The sequence below is a fragment of the Dendroctonus ponderosae genome, unplaced genomic scaffold (assembly GCF_020466585.1).
Source record: "Dendroctonus ponderosae isolate FM_Combo_2020 unplaced genomic scaffold, Dpon_F_20191213v2 Dpon_F_20191213_7, whole genome shotgun sequence".
Lineage (NCBI taxonomy): Eukaryota > Metazoa > Arthropoda > Insecta > Coleoptera > Curculionidae > Dendroctonus > Dendroctonus ponderosae.
The window spans coordinates 11,609,771-11,635,301 of NW_026018916.1; the positions used below are offsets into that span (position 1 = coordinate 11,609,771).

Genomic DNA, 25,531 nt, shown 5'->3' on the forward strand with positions numbered 1-25,531 from the left:
TAAAATGTGTTCTGATTCGCATTTCCATGCTGTTGTCATGGCCTAAAATTATTAAAGGAAATAAATGGGAACGACACAGAAAAAAACTGGATTAATCACAAGGCTTTAAACAACAGGTACGGGATGTAGCGATGTCGTGACCACTTAGAATTAAACTGATTTGAAATATTCCAAAGTTTTCCATAAGGAGTATTTGCATTATGGTGGACGATAGCTGAAAATGCCCAACATTACCCAACATAGCAAAGTTTCTATTTGTATTATTTGTACAAGCTGAGCTCAGACAGGAATGTTGGACTTTCAACCGGGAATCCTCAATGTCCTCAATCACTCAAACTGAAAAATATGCGTCCTTAGATACGCAAGTGTTGATTTAAGGAAAAATATGTGTGCTAAAACTTCCACAAATTATACAGGCATAACCGCCATAGAAGGTTGAGTAAGTAGGTCGCATCCAGAAGACACGCTACATCATATAAAACTCCTTCTATATGAGAAAACGGCCATAATATAGTTTTTCAAGCAAGCAATGACACAAATGAGAACTTCAAGTTTATGGTGTTCTCTATGAAATTGCTTGGATTTTCAAAGATCAGTTAACATCAAGCTTTGGGCCGCATTTATCGGTTGCTTCACACTTTACGCGCTCTTACTCTTCGTCTGGATTTAATTTGACACATACTCCGGGAAATGACAGAAGGTTTGTGTCAAAGAACGAACCAATTAGCTTAGAGAGTAGATGCATACTCCTGTCAAAGCACCTCAAAAATTTGGAGGGGTTCTGAGCTAACACTCTTAGATTCTCGAAGCTTAAACAAGCTTCATTTTGGAAGCGGAAGCAGTAAGCAAGTTTACCAATAGAATAGAATCGAAAAACTTCAAGCTGTTCAATATAAAATTAGGCAAAATAATGTTTGGAATTTTTTTATTTGGCTGGATTTATTGAGTTGAATATTATCACCAAATGTACCTAGTCCTAGTTGAATCACCCTCTCTGATCTACCAGCGAGTATAATAGGCCTTTATGAAGAAACACTGGAATTTGCAATCTAGGTTTCGTCCATCTGACATGCAAATTTGAAGTTCCATATCGATTTGCACTGTCAAATTCTGATTTTAATATCAGTTCAAATTTCGCGTTCTTCACGAGCAGAAAATGCTCAACCCTGTCTTCCATTTTACGTTCCTCATTCACCAACGGAAATCATAAGTGTTCATGGACAATAAAAAGTCGAGTTTAATACAGTAGGTAAGTAAGTTTTTAGAAGAAATCCAAATTTTCATTTGAATTTGTTTTAGGGAAGCTAATGCTCTGGGAATTTTCAAAACGCTCTTTCTGGTAAGATCTGAAACACTTACTTGTGCGTAAATGTCTGCTTTTTGGGTATTTTTTCCACCAATTACTTGATGCAGTTAAGTTTGCAAAGTTGAAGATGTGCGCCAATCGTTTATTTTACAAAGATAACAATTCCGACTAAAACCTTACTATAATGAAAATTATGAATTTGTTCGAAGACACTGCGCCATTGAGCGCTCAATTTGAAAATAAAATAACTCATTAAATTTATATCGCACAACGGGTGTGCAACGCAGCTTTTAGCTGCCGTTTATGAGAATTAATTGAGCTTGCTTACCATTTCACTATTTTTGTTTATTGTGCTTTATCAGCTTGCGTAACAGCAGATTGGTTAAAAAAAAATGACTTAATGTTGCCATTCTAAACTATTTTTTGCTTCTTCCTGCGGTTCTTTCAATTTTTTTCACTTTATTGTGATCTACACAGTTGATTCAGTTAATTACATCAGTTTTAATTAATTATTCATTTGTATTTTTGTTCAACCTAAATGAAAAACATATAAGTAAAAAATGTTTTTGTCATAATTGTCGATAGTTCATGAGCATTTTTGTCATCATGTCTCAGAGGTTTATTTTTGAAACAGTTTTCTTGTGTCTAAATAAGATTGAGGCAAAAAAAATACCGTGTTTCTAACTTTGTGTTCTGCATCTGCAAGAATTACAGATTTCACATATTTCAAATGACTAAACCAATTTTTTTTGAAAATTAGCTTTTTTTTCTTTAATTTATTTTTCGTCGTATACTTCGTATCTTTTCATACTTATACCTATACTTATATGTATGCCATATTAAATGTCAAATAAATGAAAATAGAAAGATCTAATGTGTCCATAAAAAACTAATTAGAAATATTTTGATCTCTATTGATTTGAAATCTAAATTTTTCTCTAAAATCTAAAGAGAAAAGAAGGTTGGCAAGTTTTACCATTTCTGAGAAATACATTTTTGATTTACCTATTGCAAAGAACGCCAAGAAAAATCCAGGTCCAGGTATAAAATGATATTGAAAATTTAATAGAGAATTTAGAAACGAAATAAAAATTGGCGGACGCTATAAAAAATCCAAACTTGTTGACGGTAGTGCCTTTTAAAGGTTTTTTTTTATGAATATGCGTCAACATTATGTTTTTATGTTATGTAGGAAGCACGGTATTTTAATTTCTTCCCTCACTCTAACCGTTTAGACGCAATGAAACTATTTCATACTAACACACACTGTATATAAAATAATTTAAACGATTTTTTCGAAGCATTAAATTAACTGCGGCAATTAAAATCAAATTTCACTTTTTACTGTGTTCATATTTTTTTCTCCTTTCATTTTTTTATTTGGATCTTAACTTTCATTCAATGGTTTCAATTAAATGTTTTTACTGAATGCGATTTAATTAACCTTCGAGTATTAATTGAATGCAAAACTTCTGTTTTTATAAGTTGGGATCATAAGTAATAATTTCATTTATTTGATCACATGTGAATTATTTTCAAAATTATATCAATTTAATATCAAAATTCTGGAATAATTGGTAATTAATTAATTTTCAGTTCCGTTGCCAAGTTTTTATTTAGTTGATTTTTTTAAAATTTAACTGTAATTTACATTAATTAGAATCAATGAATTTCTTCTTTTGGAATTTTAATGTTATTCATCTCAGAACTGAATAAATAATCAGTGGAAATGTATTATTAATTGAAGCGAGATACATTTTTTGAATTAAAATTTAAAAATATTAAATCTTGCTTTTCAAATAATCAAAATTTTTCGGGTTTTCGTCACCTTATGCGTATTTCAATTAACACTTTTTTCCTTATAATGAATTTAAGATTAATTGAAACTAACTGTTTGTCTTTTCTAAAATCAATTTTATTCTTCATGATAAAACTGAAACAAAGCTTTTGAATTCTAGAAACATGGTAAAAATGTTTAAAACAGATCACTGGCATAATTGAATTTCAAATGCTATTTTATAATGATCTAAATATTGTTCTCTACGGACTGAAATGAAAATAAAATGTTTCTACCTTAAAATGATGATTATATGATCACTAATTTGCTATGTGAATTCTAATTTAGAATCACCGTTTTCTAAATTGCTTTTTGTTGTAAAACGTAATCTAAGCACTATGCCATCCCATGTGAACTCACAATTTTAATGTACATATTTTCGCCCCCTAAATTAAATAAATTGTAATACTTAATTGTATTTTTCCATCTTACTTAAGGATTAGTGGAATTTGAAAAAAAACACCAATATAATTTTACTGGCTCTGGTTTAAAGCGTTATTAATAATTTTTCCTTTAAATACCTGACTCCTCTCTGATCGTAGCCAATAATTTGAATTTTTTATTAATCGAATCACATTTGAACCGGAAGATTTTCTTCATACTTATGTTTAAAGCGTAAAATTAAAAACGAATTCGTATCTTTAGCTTTCCGAATTTCATTTTCAATTTCCTCTAACTCAAGAGCTGATGTTTTAGTTCCTGGAACATCAAAAATTTCCAAAAACCGCTAGCACCCTCATGGGGGAATGGGGAATAAAAAAAGCTGACATCGCTAAGCTTCCAAGCGCCTCAATTCTCTTAGCTAGATGTAACTGTTCGAAAAGCCAAGCGAATCAGACTGATACTAAACCGAGTGCCAGGTGTAGAAACCACTGGTTAGAAGGAACTTTTCAGGGAGAAACTTTTCAAATTAAACCGAACGATACTCATATATTTTATGTGTGCGATCATTGTCAGGAAAGCCAATTTTATACTGAACTACGGTAGGACCAAGTACGTCAATTAATCGGCCGCTTGAATTTCCGGATAATGTTTTTCAGATCTGTAAATAATAACGAAAAAATCAGAAATGAGGAACAGGGAATAAAAGCGACTGGTGAAACTTCCCGATATGAAGTCAAGCATTTAAAGTCCAAATTTGATCAGCTACAAAATGAACATCATAAATTAATAGGTATCGATTGAAAGCTCACATTAATCACAAGGTAAATTTAGGATCTTGTAGCGGTTACAAGTGAGTTGACCACAGCCCTGCAAATGAACATAATCGGCCAAACCAGGAACATTGGAACGGTTTTAGAACAATGCAAGCAGATTTACCCAACTTTGTTTGAAAGTGGAACATCTGAAGAACAGCCAAATGATAACCAGCATGTATTACTAAATGACCATGAGCTTGAAGTGATTCATCCAGAAGAAATGAAAGAGATTAAGAATGATGACGCAACCATTATCAAGTACGGTGTAATAAAATATAAAGCAAGTTTACCCCGTTAAATTCTAAATGTCTAGATCCATTAAACCAACTGAAAATGCTCAACCTCAAGACATCTTCCTGAACTTGAATTTGGAGAGTTTAGGTTCCATTACTCCACTTCCATCGCCCCTTACTCCCGAAACTGTGCGCTACGTTTTGGAAACGGTTTTTGAAAGAATTTTTGAGTTGGAACGGCAAGTCATTTAATTAAAATTCTATGCGTTTTCAAGTATCCTGATTCATAATTTTTAGCTGCCAAACTGCGGAAATCGAGCCAAAAGAACAACCACTAAATAAAGTTGATGTGGAAAAGATTGTAGGCAACGTGCTAAATGAGGCGATTAAATCGCCTTCCAACTGTGGAGCTGGAGAAGGAGAATTATCCAGGCCCGAGTCGGTTAACATGAGGTAAACAAGACACTCAGGTAGCGATGGTCCTCATCTATTGACTTGATCCGTAGGCATCAAAATTCTGTTTATATCAACTATGCTAAACTGAAAGCAGACCTCATGTATAGCGAAAATGAGAAAAGGATTCGAATTCTACAGGCTCTTAGATGGGTACTTTGAGGCAACCGGCTTTAAATAGTTTTTTAATATCTCGCCACCTTTCCAGAGAATTACCAAAAACAATGGACCGACAAGGGAAAAAGTTATGGAATCTTATGCAAACCACGATGTGTTAGAATTACGTGCCAATATTAGTATACCTGAAAGATTGCTGCTGGGATACGACATGGATCATTATGTTCAAGTATATAACACTTCTAATATTTATTATATTATTTATGCTGTGAGGTTGGTTGGGTTGGAGCAACTGAATTTTAGGTTTAGCGGTGTTTTTTTTAAATCCTTGGAAGCTGTGTTCTTATTCCAAAAGTTTACATTTTAATTTATCAATAATAAAAACCGTTGGTTCTTTCCATATAACTGTTGAACTGCAAAGGACAAGGAAAATATGGTGAATTCGGGATTCTAAATAAGGAAATTTACTGCCAAAAAACCTACAGCCAAAACTAAATGAACCTGCCGAACACACAGTTCGAGACCTTTTACGAAAAACAAAATGATAGGTTTTTAAAAAATTTGCTCCAACTCAAATCGGTTCCAAATCTTTACATTATCATATAAATTGAAACATTTCATTGAATGTAGGAGTCTGCCTGTAGATTGATAAACGCCCTGGCATCGCTAAGACTTGGAAGAGATTACCTCACATTGGATGAAAGATTATTGAAACGAGTTCTCATAAAGAAAGTTAAAGATGTAAAAAGCGTGTCCGGTGCCGTGATTAGAAACATGTTGGTAAGTTGGCCAAAAGTGGAAACTTTGTAATTATTGTTGAACCTCATGAGGAATTTTTCCGTTTTAGGTTGCTAGTGTACAAAAACTGTCGATAAGGAAACAATGCAGAATTCAAATGGTGAACGAAGGGCTTTTCGAAGTCATAGTGGACTATATGGATGACTTTTACGAAAAATTGTCCAAGTATTGTTTGGAGTATTGCTCCGCTTTGCTAATGAACTTATGTCTGGTGGGTACCCGCTCTTCAATTAAAAGCTAAGTTTTGAATTTTTCTAACTGTTATTGTTCCATTCGTTTTTCCAAACGATCAACTGATAAACAACTAATAAATAGAACAAATTAAGCAGTAGCTTCAAAAAGTTATTATAAAAAAATACTGAGAACTTCCACATTCTTAAAGTGATTTTATATTAAATTGAGTTAAGTTACGTTATTGTAAATTTAAAGGTAACAGAAGCAAAGGAGAGATCAACCAAAGACCCCATAAAAATCGTTGGTCTTTTAAGAAAATTTTTAGAATGCGAAAATGAAACCTATCTTCCATACATCAACGGAGTGATGTTCAGTTTGTTTGAAAGAAGCGAAATTGTTGATGAGGCTTTGAATCAACACTTTGATAAAATTATAATAAAACTTATTCAGGTATGTATCAGGATAAGAGTTAAATTAATAAGAATCTTCTGATTGGATAGTTGGAAAGGTATTTATTTTGTAGACAAAACTGTCCCTTGTTTCCTTCAACAAAAAGATTAAGTTGGAGAAAAAGTATTTATTTGCGTTCTCATTTGCAAGATAATTATTTTCACAAGATCACTAATATTTCCGAAAGTTTTCGTAAAACTATCATTACGTGGCGTAATTTTACTCCAGCAGACATAACCGGAAATTCTCATCAGTTTCAAAGGCAATATAAGTCGAAAATTTCATCAGTTTTGGCATCAAAACTTTAGACAGTTTGCAATTTAAATTCCAGTTTTTTTGCCTTGCAAAAATCCAGAGTTTATAAAAAATAGCTCAATAATATGGTAGAAACGGATTTATCAACATTTTGAAGCATTGTCGAAATATATACATATAATCTTCATTTCCTACAGAAAAAAGGTATCGATTCTCAAATTATTTGTTAACAATACCACAAAACTCGCATAAATTTGTACGAATTTACACTGAAAGCCAAAAGAACTTGCAATGCAAAGAGGCAATACGCATTCAGGCAAAATTATCAATTCTTGCAATGAAAATTCAACTTTTAATAAACATTTCAACGGTAATCGATTTAACCAATTCAAAAGTTTACTTAATTTTGACCAAAATTTGAGCGAAATCTAATTTTGCTTGCGGTTTAAAAAAGTGGATTAATTAGAGAAAGATTTATTCATTTACTTCTACATTTTACTTACTACCTACAATTCTTAGAAAGATGAGAATTGTTCCTAATAATACTATCACTTTTACCAAGAAAACTAGAAATCAATTACTTTTTATTTATTATTTTAATTTTACGTTTGTTCTACGTTAGAAAAATTTAAAACACTTTAAAACTTGACTTTTCCCAAAAATCCTAAACAGTATTTGGTTTAGAACAGAATTACACTGTCATGTTTGCAATTTCCACCGCAAATTCATTAATGTTTTGGGAAATTATACCAATTGACGCATCGTCATTTCACTCACTTCAGGTTTTAGTATTGAGAAWTCATCAACAATTCGAAAATTCCGGATTCATTCACTGTATGAAAAATTGAAGTTAAACAGAGAAAAATTTGCCTTAAGTGGGAAGAGTTGATTAAARTGCAAAATACCTCTAAAAACTTTAMTTATTTTCTTTGRAAAAGCGAAGTAGTTTTAATTGTCCCACACAYCAATGTCCTAGAATTTAGCACTACTTTAGCAGGTAGAACTTYAAATTTCATCTAYWAATTTTAATTCCGATTTATTTTACATTGAAAAAACTACAATTATTATAAATAAACATGATTTCTGATTCGGATCATTAATGTCGACGAAATTMTTGTCTTTATTATAAATAAAGRAACCATAAATATTTCAGCTCAGACTTTTAATAATTYTCAATAATSAAATGCATTTAGGTTCGTAAATTACCTTGCTACATAATTACATAATGTTAGTTTGCATTTATATCGAATAGGCCTAGAATTTTACAGATAGCTCAAAAATGCAATAAAAAGTACATTTAATTTAAAAAGGGTAAGTTTYGCTTGCCACTTGAATTTSAGACACCCTGTATCAATTGCTACTATCTTAAAATAAACTAGACGTTAATATCTACAACTTTWGAATATAACATTTTTGTCTAAATTTCAAATTAGATGCAAAAACGGGGTGACCARAGTTCAATYAATAACCCTRTACATATCAGCAKTTCTAATTTAAAAGGCGCATTTCTACYTTCTAAATCTACATTTCCATCACTTTTGCAGAGCACTTTGTTTCTCATTGCGATCTGACAAACTTCTGATTATTTCTGGGAAACTTATTTACTTGCGACTTTTATAGGAAAACAGCCGGAATAAATAAAAGAGAATTCTCAATTGCAGATAACAACTAACGAAAACATCAAGAAGCAATTGGATTTCATCCTCCAAGCCCGTTTATTTGGTAGAAGTGATCCTACCATCCGAGAGGATGACGATGAGAGCAAAGAAGAGGTTGACCTGTTAGAAGTAGAGCTGGATCAAGATGATTTTATTACGCAGTTGCCATCCGGGGAAACGTTATTGCAAGAATATCAGGCTGAAGGTAAGCATTGGACGAATTGGACACAGGCAACTGAACACACAAATTATATTTAATCTTAGATAATAGCTTTTCACACTTTGCGTTGAGCAAGGATCCCCCAAATTCTGCTCGATCGTTCAGCGAAGAAACAAAGCAATTTTCTCATAAACCATCCTCGAATAGAGGTATTTTTGAAACGGCCAAACCTAGAAGGTGAGTATCTAGAAACTGACCGAAAAAATTAGTTATTATTTAATTGTAGGTACGCAACTTGTTCGCAAAATGTTGCAACCAAATCTGTTAAGAATAAAACATTCAACGCGGGAGGTGGGCGGTATCCGCCAAATCCTATATGTTATATGGAAAATTGTCAGCGATTGCAAAATGGTATTTTTTACGTTTTGGTATGCAAAAAATTATACATTTTTTAAACTTTAGGCCCAAATGTTCAGTGTTCCTGCAGCAAATGCACGCCAGGGCAAAACAGATATTACTGTGGCTGCTACGAAGCTATTAGGAAAGACATTGGCGATTCAGATATTAACGTGAATATTACCAAGGGTAAGAACATGGAATCCCAATCTAGGTAAGTTGAAGTTAACGTAAAGTTTATAATATAAGCATTTTAAACAAGCATTCTATGTTAAGTCAGTATGTAAAGGACAAGAAGAAAATTGGATCTGAGGCAACTTCCATTGAGTCTGATTTGCAAGCAGCTACATCTAAGGGAATTTTGCTTCATCCTATCTCTACTGAGCAGTTAGTTGCAAATAACGACAATAGCGGTTTGTTTGAAAATTTTTGCGAAATCGCACTGTTTCATTTCGATGCCCGGCACTAAGGAACCTTTTAATTTTATTAATCCGCAGATCTTTATGAAAACTAGACAAATTCACTTCCATAGGATGGTTTGCCTAAACCATTAATAGAGCACGGTTTTTAAGATTGGTGGCCATATTTTACGCATACACATTTTTTGTTTAGCCTTTTTAGTAGATGTACACTTCTGAAGGCATGGCTGAAACTATTTGACCATCGCTTACCTATTTTAGGTGGTAGAACTGGAAGCGGATGCAAAATTTGTGGCGAAAGGAAATGCAGTTGCGCGTTTGAATCGAAACCAAAAATAACTAGAACGCCAACTCTGTAGTATAAAAATATAATATTTTTGAAACTAACTGAGGCTCAAGATTTTATCCCCCAAATCCATTCTATAAATACAGATACCGAAAGGTAAAGCCATACAAAATTTAGAGGGGAGAGTGAAAAAGCGGCTGAATGTAATTTCACGTATTTTAAGAAACACGGTAATTTTAACACTTTAAGGGAGTCTTTTATTTAAATTAGATTTCATTTTTAAGATGCGTGTTTCAAATTATTTTTTGCTATTTTTATAAAACATTTTAAGTTTCAAACTGGAAATCGCTAATAAAACATTTTATCTAACTATAAATATTACGGATTACTAAAGTTTTAAAACATTTCTGCTAAATAACTTGCAATGTTTTGCAAGTTAGTGCCTAGCATTTTTGAGCACCAGTTGATTTGAAGGAGATAAAAATACCTAATAAATCACTGTCTGCGGATGCGTTATTTAATAAAGCTCACAAAAACAACTTTCTAATTGCTTCAAATATTTAATATTTCTTTCTCAGTCTTAAAACATTTTTAATTCTAACTAAAATTAACCGACATTATTTGTAAAAAGAGAATATATACATGTACCTAAACGGGAATCTTTAAAGGTTTTGTAAATGTAGATTTCTTACTAGTTGGCTCACTTGACTTTCAGAGGTTTGTAGGTGATTTGATTTAAGTTCCAACGTTATCCGAAATGAAACCTTAGTTTACCTTTTTTCCTAAGATTCTGCATAGTGAAATAGAACAACTTTAAATAAAATAATAGTAATAATGAAACAAAACTTTACAGAAACTTTTATATTATTCTACTTCTACGGTTTTCAGCTACATTGCCTTGTATTGAATTAACAATTATTGTTGCCTTTCTTAATTCGTTGAAAATATTGGAGCTGCTTCTTCCGGTCGCGTTTCGCATGAAGTCATTTGCTTAATTTCCGACTAAAAAAGAAATAGTTAAAGCTCTCATAGAATATTTCGATTCAAATTTTCAAAGTTATGACTAGTCAGTGATCTTTCAATGGAACTATGACTATTTAAAGTTATAATATAAATAGGAGAAAGTCGAGAAAAAAATAGATATCAAGAAGAACGATTTATTAGAAAGTAGAAACTAGAACAAACTGTAAGTTCCTTTCTTAGAAAACCACTAGAAGTGATAAATCGTTGCAATTAAGGTTTTACGAATTTCTTAGCAGAATTTATTAACTTATTATTATTGGAAATGAGAAATTTATGAAAACTTAAAAAGCCGTGATGGTTTTAATTTGGTAAATTGTATTTAATTTTAACAAAAATTTCAAAATTTTAATATTTTACATTATCTCCAAAGTAGATTTTTTTCGTTGGTCACCGTAAAGAGAAATTGTCAAACATATTTCAGCTCGTTATCAGTTAAGATAAATGAAGGTTTTCAGTGAAATCATACGAAGTTATACGAAAAAACTAACAGCAAATTTGAGGATTAGAAATTGTTTGTTATGAAACATAACAGGACAATAAAAAGTCAATTGAATATTTGATGGTGGTAGGCGAGCTTGCCGAAGGTTTATTTGCCTGTAAACCGATAAAAACAAAAGTTTGAATTATTTAAGCTTAGGTAAAGCACTGAATAAAATAGTTTTTATATTTACAAATAAACTATGCAAAGTCCTGGTGAAATTAAAATTCATATACCCTACTTTTTATGCATAACAATATGTGCGATTCTGATCAATAGAAATGGATAAAATTTGACTTTAATATCCACACTCATTCCGACTGTTAATTAATAGGTTTCGATTAATTTCCCATCCTCCATATTTTTGTCAGAACACTTTTTTCAACTTTGGCTCATTTACTATTTAAACATCAAGATATTTGTCTCGTTATTCAAGTCACTTTAAGATCAAATCCATAGGTGTTTTTTAACTCACTTACCAGCAAATACTGGCAAATACTGTTTCCAGCTATTTTAAAGTAAATTTCTGGAACTGGAATCACCGGATGACCGCTTCGTTTGCCTCCAGCTCCTTCCCAGTTTCTAGAAAATGTAACTTGCGAGCAGCATTGCGATATTAGCAGCAGAAAAATTGACGCAATGATCAAAAATGCACTGCAAAATACAACTGATATTCAAAATTCAGGAAACAGTAGCGATCCTTACCAGAAATGTTGAGCCATTTCGTGGGATAAACTTTCGGCAAGCAAAGTTAAATACGACTGTACTCTTGATATGTACGGGATTCGATTTTATACCTCAAAACCCCTTAGCTTATTTTCCACCCGAGTAAATATGACGATATTTAGATGGACAAGAATTATTAAAAGAGAAAATTTTACAGGGCAAAAGGCGGTTCCACCTTTGACTTGTCTTGGAAAACTTTTGATTTATCATGCATATTCATGAACATCCGTTTGCCCCTTGCGGTTTCTATGAAAAGTTTCCTTATTATAATCTTTATTATGCTTTCTTGATACTGAATCTGAATACTTTTTGGGGCCAATAAAAAACAACTGAAAATACAACTGAGTGTATATTATGGTACTTGTGGTTTTTTTGGTATGGTACTTTATGTTTTAACCTCGTAGAACTAAAAGTATAATTTAAAAAAAACGTACAATTGATGTTAAGGCATTTAGCAATTTACCGTTTTTCTTTGACCTATTTTTTGGTTTTAGCGAATTTAATAATTTAATTCGTGTTCTTCTGGCTCAACTAGTGCGTCTTCAGAAGCACTTTAATGCTTATAAAGGGTGTTAGAATTCGGAAGGAAAAAGATGTGACTTAATTAAGTTTGAAAAACTACTCAAATATTGACTGATTTTTTAATAAATACTTATAATAGAGATACATCAATTTATGTATTTGGAAACTTATGCCCTCTAGCAGCATTTAAAGCAATAATAATAATAATAAAATAAACATATTACATATTATTATAAATGGTCTCGTACAAAAACTTCAATTAAGTAGTAATGGATAATAAGTCTTAATTAAACTACATAGGGAGTTCTAAGACTCTAAGCCCGATTGCCAAATTGAGCAAATCCATCTTTTTAACTAACCATTTTGTCGTTTCTGCCTTCACCTGTCTCTGACTTCACATGAAAAAATAGGTTAAGTGTTGTATTTTGAAAATTCTATTCACTCAAAAGCTTCTAAAACTTGAAAAAAGGAAATAATTGCACCTGTAATTAATCTATAAATAATGAACGCAGTTAACATCTCTAGCTTTGCGGTAAGACACCACAAAATACAACTTATGTAACATTATTTGGAACTTGTGTTGTTTTATGGTAGAGAGTATTATTTGTTCCTCGAGGGCTTAAGTGGGGTGCTTGTGCTCGCAGTTTGTCCGACATGGTCGTTCATCCCCCCGAAGAACCGGTCACACACTTACCAAGACCCACAACTAGAGAAAATGAGGATTTGAAGCAACGCAAAGCCAGGTAAGTGCCAAACTTTAGGGCTTTAATTAATATCATTACAACTTGGGCTTTGCTGCATTTCATGTACTTTTTGTGACACTTTCGTTCGTTCTCTGAATTACCGAACAGAGCATATATTGCAAATATGTTTTCTCGATATCCAAAAATGCATTGACCATTAGAAATATTTCTAACACCTAGAAGGAACCTACTTCCTACTTCTCTGAAAGTGTTCATTGTTCATTAACATCTGAACCGGACACCTAAAATTTTCATACGAATTCCACCAAATTGTCCAGCAAAGTAAAAGCGTAACTTTCAGATTGATTTATCAGTCAAGAAAAAGAGGAATGCTTGAAAATGATTTGCTACTCAGCACATTTGCGGCTAAACATCTGGAACATTTCACCCCTGAGCAGGTTGATACATATGACAAGTAAGTGGTAGCAGACAACAATCTGCTATTGCTATTGATCTCTTACAACTTCCTAGACTAATCAATGGACCATCTAATGATTGGGACATCTATTACTGGGCATGTGAAGTGAAGGAAATTCCAGAAGAATACAACAGCGACATCATGCAATTGCTCAAGCTTCACTGCAAAAACTTAAATAGAGAGTCTAGAATTAGGCAACCAGATTTGTAACTGGTTCTTTTTTTTGTTTTGGTTTGTAAGAGTTTCTGTATAATCCCTAAGTGTTGGGTAAAATGAAAATCAGACTGAGATAGTGTAGGGAAAGATTGAATTGGATTTATTTATTCTTAATATATATTTCGTTGATAAAAGCACAGGGATGAGCGTTTCAACGTACGTAAAGTAACCTACCTTAGTGAAATTTTACTATGCAATACACAAGTTCAGAGTTCAAGCTTATTTTGTTTTTAACTCATTAGTTCCCTGAAGATATTTTAACGTCATAACTATCAATCAATAATAATGCAAATTCTCTTTGATTTTTGTGAAGACGGTTTGGGGACTGGACTAAAACTCAGTTTATTTTCAAAAAATCTTTTTGCTCTATTCCAGTATTTATTAAGAATAAGCTTTTCTTATCTAAAAAGTTTTTAAAAACGGACTAGGCAGATCCGGAGTTGTAAGGCACACAATGAAAGAGTGTGGATCATCTAAATAACTAGTTTAATGCAAATTAAGTTTCGAGATTTAGAGAAGAGAACAATTTAAATTGTTTTCTTCAAAACCTAAAATGTCCTTGTCCTAAAACAACGCCACTCTGCGCGAATATGAAACCGATTATCGTCTTAATTTAAGTCGAGATCTTTTCAAAACTTAGTCGAATAGATCCGATTCTTGTCAACATCGAATAATTTGAATTATTTTATTCGATGCTTCCCACTACTAAACTAAGACGACTGAATAAATAGCTGTTTGCTGACTACATCGTGCTTATATCTGATAACATGAATTAAATATAAAAAAAATTACTAAAGATTGAAGAAAAACGTGTGGTGGTTTAGTTTTGAAAATTAACACAAAACTATGTTAAACAGAACAAAGAAATTCGAGGAAAATTGAAAGCTCTGAAAACCCAGGAATAAGCAAAAAATGTTTACTGGGCGTTGGGATAAGTGATCCCTAATTCATAAAGTTGTAATCCACCCTGGAAAACAATGGAACCGAAAAACTGAAAAGAATAAAATGAAGCAGAACAGACGTATATCGAGAACCAGAGAAATTATGACCACACACATAAATGGCATAAACACAGGCCTATTTCCATGGCCACATAAATTTAGTACTGCTTTCGAATAAAAAAAAAATCCGGGCCAAGCGAGCATGAAATAATGAAATATTTATAGATCCATCGAACTTTTTTATTTTCGAATCGATATAATGTGTATGTGAAGTACGGCTAATGAAATTTCAACCCGACATAACTTTGCTGTTCAGAGTTATTTCGGTAGACATGAGAACATATCAGGCCGAAAATAGATCCGTTCTAGACGCCAACTTACGAAACATGAGCGACGAATTAAAACGATTTTACGGGTATTAAATTTTCTAGATGCAGGGTCACTCTATATAAAGTAATAACATTGCTGGCAATTTATTCTGTTTCACTTTTATTACATTTTTTCCTTTTCATAACAGTGCTTGGTCTGTTTTAGTAAAAACAAGAATTTATTAAAAGTATGCTACTAAAAGTTGTTAATTAAATGCTTGTAACGTTTTTTTTCAAATAGGTGTAATCAAACGGGCACTTTTTTGAAGATTTTTCAGCTAATCGAGTTCTTTGTGAAAAAGTTGTTGGGAAAGCTTTTTTTGTTTTCCTCATTCTTATCATAAAACCCTCTATAGAAACTGCCACTAATTCAGCATCAAATTTGTCTGTCTCGTATCAAAATCACAGAAAACCATCAATTCTTAACAAATACCAAATTTATTGGGTCCGTTCTCACACGATTTGAAACCCCAATATCTACTTCCATATGTAGTATTTCCAGTTTGAATATTGCTCATTCTGACTGAATCCCTCTGTATCTCTTTGTTTACTCGAGTTAAGTGAATTTTCTGGATTCTGCTTGATTTAAAGGTCAGCTGTGCAAAATTGTCAGAATGTTTTCTAACATTTAGACTAGTATTGATGAAAATTGGAGCTTCTGGCACTGAACGTTACTGGGCATTTCCAGACGCTCGTTTCACTTATTTTTATTATTTACTGAACGTATAAAATTTATAATTTACAACGGACTTAAGATTATATATTTTGAAGTTATAAATAGTCTACATGCCTGATCAGAGTAACAAATGGTTAGCCAATAATTTGGATTCAAAAATTAAATATTTTCGCTTGTTTATATACTTTATAATTTCTTGCATAAAGTTAATAGTTTACCCTAGCGGTAAATGAGACATTTTTAATGCCATGCATCTAATTATGTTGCATGATGCTTCAAATATCGTATGCATGCGCCAGCAAGTTTTGAGAAATGTTTTGTGAGTAGATACATAATTCCAATATTGAAAGTTCACCATGGAAAAACGTTGGTAGTATTTCCTTATTGAAAAACTGAACGTATTGAAGCTTGTGTCCACTTATGGCTATTGCAGCAGAAATTCAGAATTTCGACAAACGTGTTTTAGCAGTTACACATCGTGACGTAACAGGTGTGGAACCCACTCAAGGTACTCGACGGGTGACCATTTAAGGAAGCGCCATGGTTGGCTCGTCGGTCAGTGGGTTTATTTTAATTTAGATATGGTACTTAACTGGTTCGCGTAATGAAACAAAACTTTAGAACCGTTCAATTGATTGGAATACAAACATTTGTTTTAAGTAATTGATGAAATTCACCCGCTATCAAAGATAACCATTTAGTGTGGTCTCTATTATTAAAGAACACTAAAGAATTTGAGACTAGATGTGCCTTGCATCTTTAGTTGGGACACATTTATTTTTTTCAAAATGAAATGTCATTCAAAATAACTGTGATCTTCGTAAAATTTTAATTTGTGACCGAGATCATCTTAAATACGTTCCTGAACCAAAATGTACCGTGTAAGAAACACGTTGTTCTTTTGTAAATATTTTAGATCATAACGTTTTGATGAACGATTGATCCATTGATTGTTCTCCAGCTACTTATTGGGTTGATTTGTGACGATTTTCTCGACAAAGTAGCAAATCGTATAATCGTATTTATTCCGGAACTGTGAGTTAATTGCTTTTTTTTATTGTGCCTTAATTGCTCATTTCCTATCTTTTTAACTGCCGATCGCGTATTAGGCGAGTTTCCATATCTTACCAATGGTTAGATGAGCTTAATGAGCAATTCCACTATTTCTGTTTGTTGATTCTTGGATAAATGCCGTATTCTCTCATCTTTCAACACTTTGTTTAACTAACATGAACTTATTGTTTTTATGTGACCGACAAATCAGCGATTAAAAAATTCAAAATAAACACAAAATTAAATGTTGCGATTATCAAAAACCTAATTTAATCGTAAATGAAGGTATCGACCACAAAACAGGTATTTTTTAAGCCCTCGAATTTGAAGTGAATGAAGAACACTTTCGGATCCATCCTCACACGAATATCAGATGAACGTTCAAATTTATGGAATTTTCAGGGTAGTCGTAATTTTTTCCTGCTGGCCACAGTTCGTATATGGTAAACTTGCCTTGATCTCGTTTCATTTTAATAAGCACGCATATATACAAAATTGAGATATTGAACTGTCCACATAAATTCCTGTTTTAAAACTTCAATACTTGTTCCACATGTGCAGTGTATGGGGTGAAAGGAGATGTTTAAGTAATATAGTGGAAAATTCTGGCAATGTCTTTAAAACTGATTGAAGTGAATAAAGGACAATTTTAACTAGATGAAGGTTTAAAAAGTCTGTATTAACATATCGTGGGCCAAGTTAAAGAGAAATGGTAGTATATTATTACTTTCTCTTTGACTTTCTTGAATTATGCTATAAAACTTTCAATAATCTATTAATCATTGGCTTATTCAACCACCGATAGACACGTCGAGAAGTTTCTACTAGTGTTTATACGAATGTCGCATTGATGGAGCATCTTATTTTGTGTTTATGCTTCGTTTTTCCCACACAACTTCTATGATTTTTATGAAACTTTATGCATATTTTTACCTGATCTTACTTAGGATAACTCACATAGTGTAGTCGATTTTAAACCGTACAGGTTTTTTTTCGGAAATCAGGCAAACTTTTACCATTCAGAAATGTGAGTGGTTTGCCAGAAATATTTCAATTCTCCATTCAATTTGGCAATTTTTCCGTATTTTAATGTTTTGCCGTTGCTGCAACCTTTGTCTATAAGTTTTAATATTTTGTCTTTGTCTATAAGGACGAACATTTTCTAAAATACACAAGGATAATAGTAATATATTTTCATTTTTGGCTTTGGGCAAGATTAATAACTAATACTAATTCGATTCGATATTGTACAGGGCGATTCTTCACATTTTTAAGGTAAAAAGTCCATATAGATGTAYTTATTTTTATTTTTTATTTAGAAATATTAAATCGGTCAGATATATAAAAAGTTATTTGGAAAAAGCAAAAATTTAAGTTATTTTTTGAACTTCCTGAAAAGCCCTGTAAAATATCGGACACTTCAATCATTTACCATCTATTGTAGAACCACACGTTGCCAGTGATTTAAGATCGGTAAAATTAAAATTCGTAGATGGTCACTTAAAAAATCCCTAGTTTTCCCTATATTTTCAAAAAAATATATTAATAAAAATGTTTAATAAAAAATTAGGAGTGAAACAAAAACGTTATTGGAAAAGGCATATTGCGAAATTTAAGAAATGTGAAAAAATGGAACTCATAATTTTGATTCAATTTGTATTCTTCTTATTTATTCTTTTAAATTCCAGCTTTAATTTAAATATGTATTTGACAAAGTTTATATGTAGATGGAGCAGTTGCAAATCACACTCACTGCAGGTGTATTGATTTTTGCATCGCAGTAAAGATAATTTCCGGGAAATTAAAAAAGACCTTAAAGCAAATTCTTAATTAATTGAGATTTCTTAAAACAAATTGTGGTTCCTCTACGTGTCAGCCTTCTGTAGTCCGAAACACTATTTTTTTCTTCCCAGAATTAATTTTTTGCAGATAAACTAGAATTTAAAAAAAATTATGTTTGCAAATAATCAAATCACTACAAAACAATTTCCGATTAGCAAATGAGAGAAAATACCTTCCAACAAAATTTCGATCTGTGCGTCTTTATCTAAATCGCGCGAAACTTTAGGGAATATTATTTGCTCGAAAACAAATCGAAAATGTCTTACACATTATGGTCAGCAGAGTTACTGGCTATTTAATTTAACAAATCTTACAAAACGTTAAAAAATTCTTCTGAATTAAGCCTATTTTTATTAATTAAGAATTTGGTGGTAGATCGTGCGTTCAATAAAATTGCGTTCTAGAATCCCCCAAACAAATATTAGTATATCAAGTCTGCTTGGAACGAGCAAGGTTCAAGCATAAATCATGTTGAGAAATGGGCGATTTTGTAATGCACGTATGTTGGAAATTTGATCAATCACTAAAAAACTATTGGCTTTTTTCCAAAAGTCTTAAGACGTACTGTTTTGTTCAAAACTAAGTAGTTTCCGGTGCCTCAAAGTTACTTTCTAAATATATTCTACCAGTGAAAATGTCCCAAGTATTCATCATAAATGGGTTGTTTACAGGTTTAATAAGCTTGTAAGACTCAATATACATACCGAGTCTCATCCTCTTACCTTACTTACCTTCTTAACAAATTGAAAAAAAATACTGGGTGAAGGAATGCACTTCCAACAGTCGCTACCTCCGCCAGGCGACACTTTTGATCTATAGTGCATATAATATTTTCGTAATTGTTTCAAATTTAGAATACCTATTCACTTAAAGTGTCTTATATTAAATTTGGACGACCCTATATAGTAATCATGAACACTTTTCCTTCAACATTCCTGCAGATATTCACAAATAATAAAATAAAATATCTGATGCATTTTCTATTTTTGCATACGATCATTTTTCCTGAGTAGACTTTATTTTGCTGATTTATTTTTAGTAGCCACAGCCGCGTCATTTGTTATGTCGGGAACAATATGGTACAAATACAGTTTTTTTCGAAATGTAATATATTCATCTACATCTAATAAAATATCAATGTTTTCTTTGAAACATCCATGCCAAAGACGTTGCAAAGTGGTGAATAAAAATAAAGCGCCCATGTGGGTGTCAGGATATTTTTCAATACATCTCCTATCTATTTAAAAATCGTGCGCTTTGAAGATTATTGTTCATTGTATCATTTTATTACTTGCAAATCCCGTCACTCCAAACATGGGTAGAGATTATTCGGTTTTGTAACTTTTTCATTGTTAAATTGCATTATTTGTTCTTAAGCCATTTATATTATATCTGCTGCTGCATCTACATGAATTGAATAATCGATAAGATCAGGTTCATTGATTTGATTTATTTGGAGATATCAGCTATAACTCAGAAGCTGCTTAATTTTGCTTCAAGAATTTATTAAAATCCATCAGACTACATTAGAGGTTCGCTGTTTTATGCATCATATTTCCAATAAGAGAAGCTCCATTGGTAAAATGTGATTACTTAGTAAAACATTCTTAAATTTAATTCAATTGTAATCCTTGGTTTTTGAGAAGCAATTGGCTTCGAGAGTACCAAAGAATTTTAGACACTATCTTTAAATAAATCTGTAACTTGCAATTATTACTCGACTTGCCTTCATATTTCTTCTGTCTTCATACATCTTTATTCTCGAAAATGTTAATTTTTAATTAGAACCGCAATCTAGATCCATTGTTTCACACGTTCAGCTTTAGAGCTTTCTAATTTGAAATAAGCTCCCATTGGAGAAACTGTGCTTTCACTCAAAAAAATTTAATTGAAAAGACTCTTTCCCAGATTTAATTAAAATTTAGTGTTTGTTTTATAGAACACATGCACCGTACTTTTAGAAACTCCCCAGAAATGATTACGTAGCTGACATGTCTTCATCCACATGCATTAATATTTCATCTACGTTCATGTGAATCACTTCTCGCAGATTTCTATTGCAAAAGCGATTCACATCCAGATCGTTTTCCCAGTCAACATTTTTAACCGCGATTTTCTAATGCATTTCTCTCTTTGCGAACCTAACTGGTTTTCTTACTCCAATACAGTCGCCAGCAATAAAATGAGTTTCATTCGTTTCACATTTAAACCGAAAATAACTTTATTCCAAATCAATTATATTCAGTGAACCATGCACATAATATTTTTTACAAATGATTCTATCGGAATTGTTTATACTCTAAGGCATTTTTGGCACGGATTCATCTGCTGTGTTTATCCGTAGACCGTCCAGAACAATAACACACTTTTAGAATTTGGCATCCAGGGTGTAGTTCTAACCGAGTTTATTTCATAACTCGCTTATCCAAACAGAATCGTCGGGAGAGTTTGAGGCGGCAAATCAAAATGCACTTGTCCAAACACTATCAGAATGTGAAGACGTAAATTCAATCGAAAATTTGCAAAAAATAAATAAAACTAAGATTAAAAATCACACAAAAAGTTGTTGCTTCAAGGTTCAGCTTTGCTTGTTCAGTAATACACGCGACAGGGTTTGTTACAAGCAGCATATAATTATTGTTTTCAAGTTTAACTCATCAAAACAAGAAAACCACCTAAAAAATCGAAATGGGCAAACAACCGATATTACTTTACTACCCAATAGCGCGGTTGGCGCTTTACAACATGCAGCGAAACTTCCACTTTCAGCATGGGTCTGGTTTAACAGGGCGAGGGAGAAGCGGAGAGTCGCGCGGGTGTACGAAGGAGCGCATAAAGCTCCAGTGTGTCCCTATTAAATAATAATTGGCTGGTTATTCTTTGGGTCGACCGTGGTTTACGTGGTTTCACTTCGCGTGCAGTTTTTTGCGTACCAATTATTTAGCATATATTTGATTTTTGATAATTCAGTTTGATCAGTTTGATTACATACTTTGTCGGCAGCACTGCAACGCGTATAAATCAACTGCCACTGATTATTATCATCTCAATTTGAGTTATTCCACAGAAACAGCATGATTGTGTTGTAAGCTTTTGAGCAACAACCTCTGAAGATGCAAGATACTCATGTATTTATTCATTATTCATTACTCATATTATTATTAAAATGAAAACTACACTTGATTGCTTTTGCGGTTTGATCCGAAATTCTATTCTAGTTTCTTATAGTTTTTGCAACGGTTTTAAATATAGAAATATTGCACATATGAAGAATAATCAATGTACGTGAAATAAATTGAGGATGTTTTCTTAACAACTGGGATGCTTCAGTTAAGTATAAATAACTTCAAGGCAAAACGCTGCCGAAAAATCTTAAACATTCCGAGTCTACGCCGAAAAATTTACGGTAGATTAAAAAAGTATTGGAAAATGCGGTGCTGTCGTATTAAGAAAACAGGAAATGTTAAATTTCGGTGCGAAGAGCTACATCCTCCGCAAAACACATGTAGGATATATCCTCTGGTTAACTGAAATTTATTACACGAATGTGTATAAAAAAAGACAATGTCAAGTTGAGTCCCCTAACAGTAGGTGACTCAGATTAAGGCAGGTCGGGAAAATCGGATTTTATGAAAATTTTCAGCTACAGTCCGCAACTGAAAATGTTATTTATAAGAATGCCTCACACGTGATTCATCGTTTTATTAAGTCTCATTCATTCCATGAAAATTGCTTGTCCATTTGAAGCGGTCGTAGTATCAAATGTACATTGTACATGTGCACGATTCGCATCATAAATGTTTTATAATAGCCCATATTCAGCTACTTCCTGAACACATTTGATGGGAATAGTTTAATGTATGGCTTTACTTGTTTTCGGCTAATTCAAAAATTGATTGTATGTATGTATGTATGTATGTGCGGCAACGGATTATTAAAATCTGATGAGTTTAAAAATGTGTTTGTTTGTTGCAAAAAGTTGCACTTAATATAAATACTTGTTCACTCAATTTAAATGTTTTTGTAAATAAGTGATCATGCTTGTAAGAGTGCTTTACAAATGAGTGAACACTCACATGTTATTTTTATGTTAACATTTTTACTTATTGCCGCAGGACAGATTGTAAACAAATAAAAGGAGTTAATAAAAAAATATATAAATACAATTCAATCAAACTGTCTTGTTAATATAAATACTTGATTTCGCTTGATTTAGAAAAATCGTCATTTAGCTTGATAAACATTAATTTTCTTAGAAATGTTTTTCGGACAATAAACACCAACACACGAAAAATCGTCCCTCGAATTGGAAATCCTCGTCATTTAATTGTTGTTTCTCAAACGATCTAGAATATTGCCCGCCCCCAAACTTCCGAATGAATTTCCACTTGGCGCGTCATTTTTATTAATGAAATCTGGTGTGCATAGCTTGTTTTTCCTATTTAAGTCTTGTTGTTTGTCATATTTACCGTGACGGAGATATAGTAGGTCATTTTGTTTCAATTGGGAATGATTCCAAATTAATAAAGCATGTACGAGTAGGTGCATCAAACAGTGTTTGGGTGTATTAGTTAGTCAGATGGTAAAGCATTTCACCTATTGAGATTCTAGAATGTTTAGATGGTTGTACTATATTAGCAACAAGCCGAAAACTATTCAAAGTTCCGTGTTGGACGTTTTTTTTTGCAGTGATCAATTGAGAAAAAAATTACATACAGACTAAACGAGACAAATACACTGATTTAAAAATAAGCACATTTGGAATGGAACGAATTTATTCTCTAGGAATTGAAGGCAAAAGTTTAAAAAATGTTTTCATCAAAATTTTATTTGAAGCATGTTTTGTTCGTATCATTGAGAACCATCGCGAATCGAAAAGATTTGAAATAATACTTCAAAGAGCTACTTTTTATCAATGAAAATATTACCTGTTCTTCAAACAAGGTGCGATTTTTAATTMARYACAKYYWGYTTATTAAACAAGCYATCAGCATCCTCATATACAGRGTGATTCAATTTTGGCGTCATTTCYCTTGAGGTGTTGTTTGGTGGTGTTTTAGAAGTACAGAAAAAATTGTAAAAAAAWTAATGGTTATTAAAACTGAGAAATTTGCAAAAAACTATATCAGAAAGACGGCAACAATGTTTTTCAAGGTAATCTGTCTAATTAACATTACGTAAACACCTGTTGCTTTAGATAAGTTCGATATTGTTGAGGCGGATTCATTTTTTACAAACTTTTTTTTGGGTATTTCGCCTCAAAAATTTTTATCTTAAAAAAAACCTGTTGCTTTGTAATTATGAAAATTGTGGTAACCATGGAATTGTACAGAAATTGACAATAAAATAGACAAGGATTAACGTTATATACGACAGGATTGGTTAAATGTCGAAACGTAGTTTTTCGAAATGTCAGTTACTGTCCGTATAACCTCGAATTGATGTTTAAAATTAACTAATAAATTTGCAGTTAATGTCTAACATTGTTAAGTGGCAAGAAAACAGACAAGTGTACAAAATTGTGAGTAAATGATTAGTGTATGAACCAAAAAAATTAGCTGATTTCATTCACCAAATAAAAAGTTCTGGTAGTTTTTGTACCACGACACTCAAGAATTCACTACTTGTCCAAAACGGCTGATCTCGATTGTTTCATCAAAATATGAGTCTTACATAAAAAAAATCACAGTGAGTTTCACCAAAATACATCGTACCAACCTACAGATGTTTCAAAAAAGTTTTTTTTTGGAGGTCTTTGTCCATCAATAGCAGAAGAGCCAGACATTTTTTCTTAATAAAAGTCAGGTCAGATCGTGTCTTCTTTTGATCCAAAGAATATCGCAATACCCTTTTGACCATGAGCTTACAGGACACCCTGTACAACGGCTTCAAAGTGCCTAAAGGTCTAAAACGGAACTGCTGACTATCTGCCGTACTACTCAATATGCAAGTAGATGAAGCTCTCAGATAATGGGTAAGAAAGTGTTAGAAAGTGGGACTGCATATCGGAAATACCTCATAGGCATTGTATTCTTTCCGCAGATGACCAGGACAAGGAAGACCTAAAGTTTATGTCCAGAAAGCTTGTAGAAGAATTAAAAAAATTGCGACCAGAGGTAAATTTAAACAAACCCCAAAATCTGTTTATAGGGGAACCACCAGCAAACCTGGACCTAGACCATCAAGAATAAGAAATAATGATGAATGCATATAACTGATAATAAAAATGACGCAGCCAAGACAAACTGAAGAAGTTCGAAGAAGAAGAAGTCAAAGAAATGGTAGGAGCACTAAACGCAATATTACGGCAGAAAAACACAAGTCCAGAGGCAAAGACAAGATCTGATTTGTTATCTATGGCTCAGAGGTGTGGCAATTAATGCAAAACTTTAATAACAATTTATTAGCAGTTGAAATACAAATGGCATGCCACATTAACATAGCAGAAGCTATAATAACTTACATCAACAAAATGCTAGAGACACTGGACGATTGACTGCAGGAATTGAGGCAGATAGTGGACGACCAAGAGCTGTTGGGTTCCAGACATAGAGGAAAATGCATCGGATATAATTGCAGCAGAGATTTTCAGAAGTACTCGGAGCAATGCACAACAACTAATATTGTAGATAAGTTCTATATTGTTGAGGCGGATTCATTTTTTTACAAACTTCTTTATGGGTATTTCCCCTCAAAAATGTTTGTCTTTAAAAAAGACAGAATTTCCTCACGTCTTTTATTACAGATTGATAAATAGTGCTCCTATTTCGCAATAAGAACGAAT

The 25,531-nt window shown here is 32.5% G+C and overlaps 2 protein-coding genes across 8 annotated transcripts; both read left to right on the forward strand.

The window, feature by feature from the left end:
- Window positions 1-1,071: 1,071 nt before the first annotated feature.
- On the forward strand, window positions 1,072-9,842 carry LOC109543203 (lisH domain-containing protein ARMC9). Of its 7 annotated transcripts, none has more exons than XM_048668038.1 (18): window positions 1,072-1,245; window positions 1,300-1,339; window positions 3,840-4,126; window positions 4,184-4,317; window positions 4,369-4,600; window positions 4,656-4,814; window positions 4,873-5,028; window positions 5,082-5,181; window positions 5,237-5,374; window positions 5,776-5,925; window positions 5,993-6,154; window positions 6,373-6,567; window positions 8,484-8,685; window positions 8,745-8,877; window positions 8,927-9,051; window positions 9,103-9,250; window positions 9,313-9,612; window positions 9,649-9,842. In XM_048668038.1, exons 1-17 carry the CDS (start codon window positions 1,217-1,219, stop codon window positions 9,503-9,505), a joined length of 2,583 nt encoding a protein of 860 aa, XP_048523995.1. In that variant the 5' UTR covers window positions 1,072-1,216; the 3' UTR covers window positions 9,506-9,612; window positions 9,649-9,842. The 7 variants fall into 7 exon arrangements, with proteins under 7 accessions (XP_048523995.1, XP_048523997.1, XP_048523998.1 ...); XM_048668039.1 differs by having other exon boundaries at window positions 1,073-1,249; XM_048668040.1 differs by lacking the exon at window positions 9,313-9,612 and having other exon boundaries at window positions 8,745-8,849; window positions 9,717-9,842.
- A 3,033-nt stretch (window positions 9,843-12,875) lies between these two features.
- LOC109543201 (succinate dehydrogenase assembly factor 2-A, mitochondrial) lies at window positions 12,876-14,081 on the forward strand. The gene is made up of 4 exons (XM_019912786.2): window positions 12,876-13,022; window positions 13,085-13,233; window positions 13,535-13,648; window positions 13,705-14,081. The coding sequence occupies exons 1-4, from the start codon at window positions 12,993-12,995 to the stop codon at window positions 13,859-13,861; spliced, it is 450 nt and encodes a 149-aa protein (XP_019768345.1). The 5' UTR covers window positions 12,876-12,992; the 3' UTR covers window positions 13,862-14,081.
- The last annotated feature ends 11,450 nt before the right edge of the window (window positions 14,082-25,531 follow it).

What these genes read in the sequence shown, in the direction of transcription:
- LOC109543201 (XM_019912786.2), top strand. Translation starts at nt 12,993, where the DNA reads ATGAACGCAGTTAACATCTCTAGCTTTGCG. An exon ending in TTAACATCTCTAGCTTTGCG is followed by an intron (nt 13,023 to 13,084) that starts GTAAGACACCAC and finishes GTTTTATGGTAG; the next exon opens with AGAGTATTATTTGTTCCTCG. An exon ending in CAGGTTGATACATATGACAA is followed by an intron (nt 13,649 to 13,704) that starts GTAAGTGGTAGC and finishes ACAACTTCCTAG; the next exon opens with ACTAATCAATGGACCATCTA.
- LOC109543203 (XM_048668038.1), top strand. Translation starts at nt 1,217, where the DNA reads ATGGACAATAAAAAGTCGAGTTTAATACA. An exon ending in CCCGAGTCGGTTAACATGAG is followed by an intron (nt 5,029 to 5,081) that starts GTAAACAAGACA and finishes CTTGATCCGTAG; the next exon opens with GCATCAAAATTCTGTTTATA. An exon ending in TTGTCAGCGATTGCAAAATG is followed by an intron (nt 9,052 to 9,102) that starts GTATTTTTTACG and finishes TTTAAACTTTAG; the next exon opens with GCCCAAATGTTCAGTGTTCC.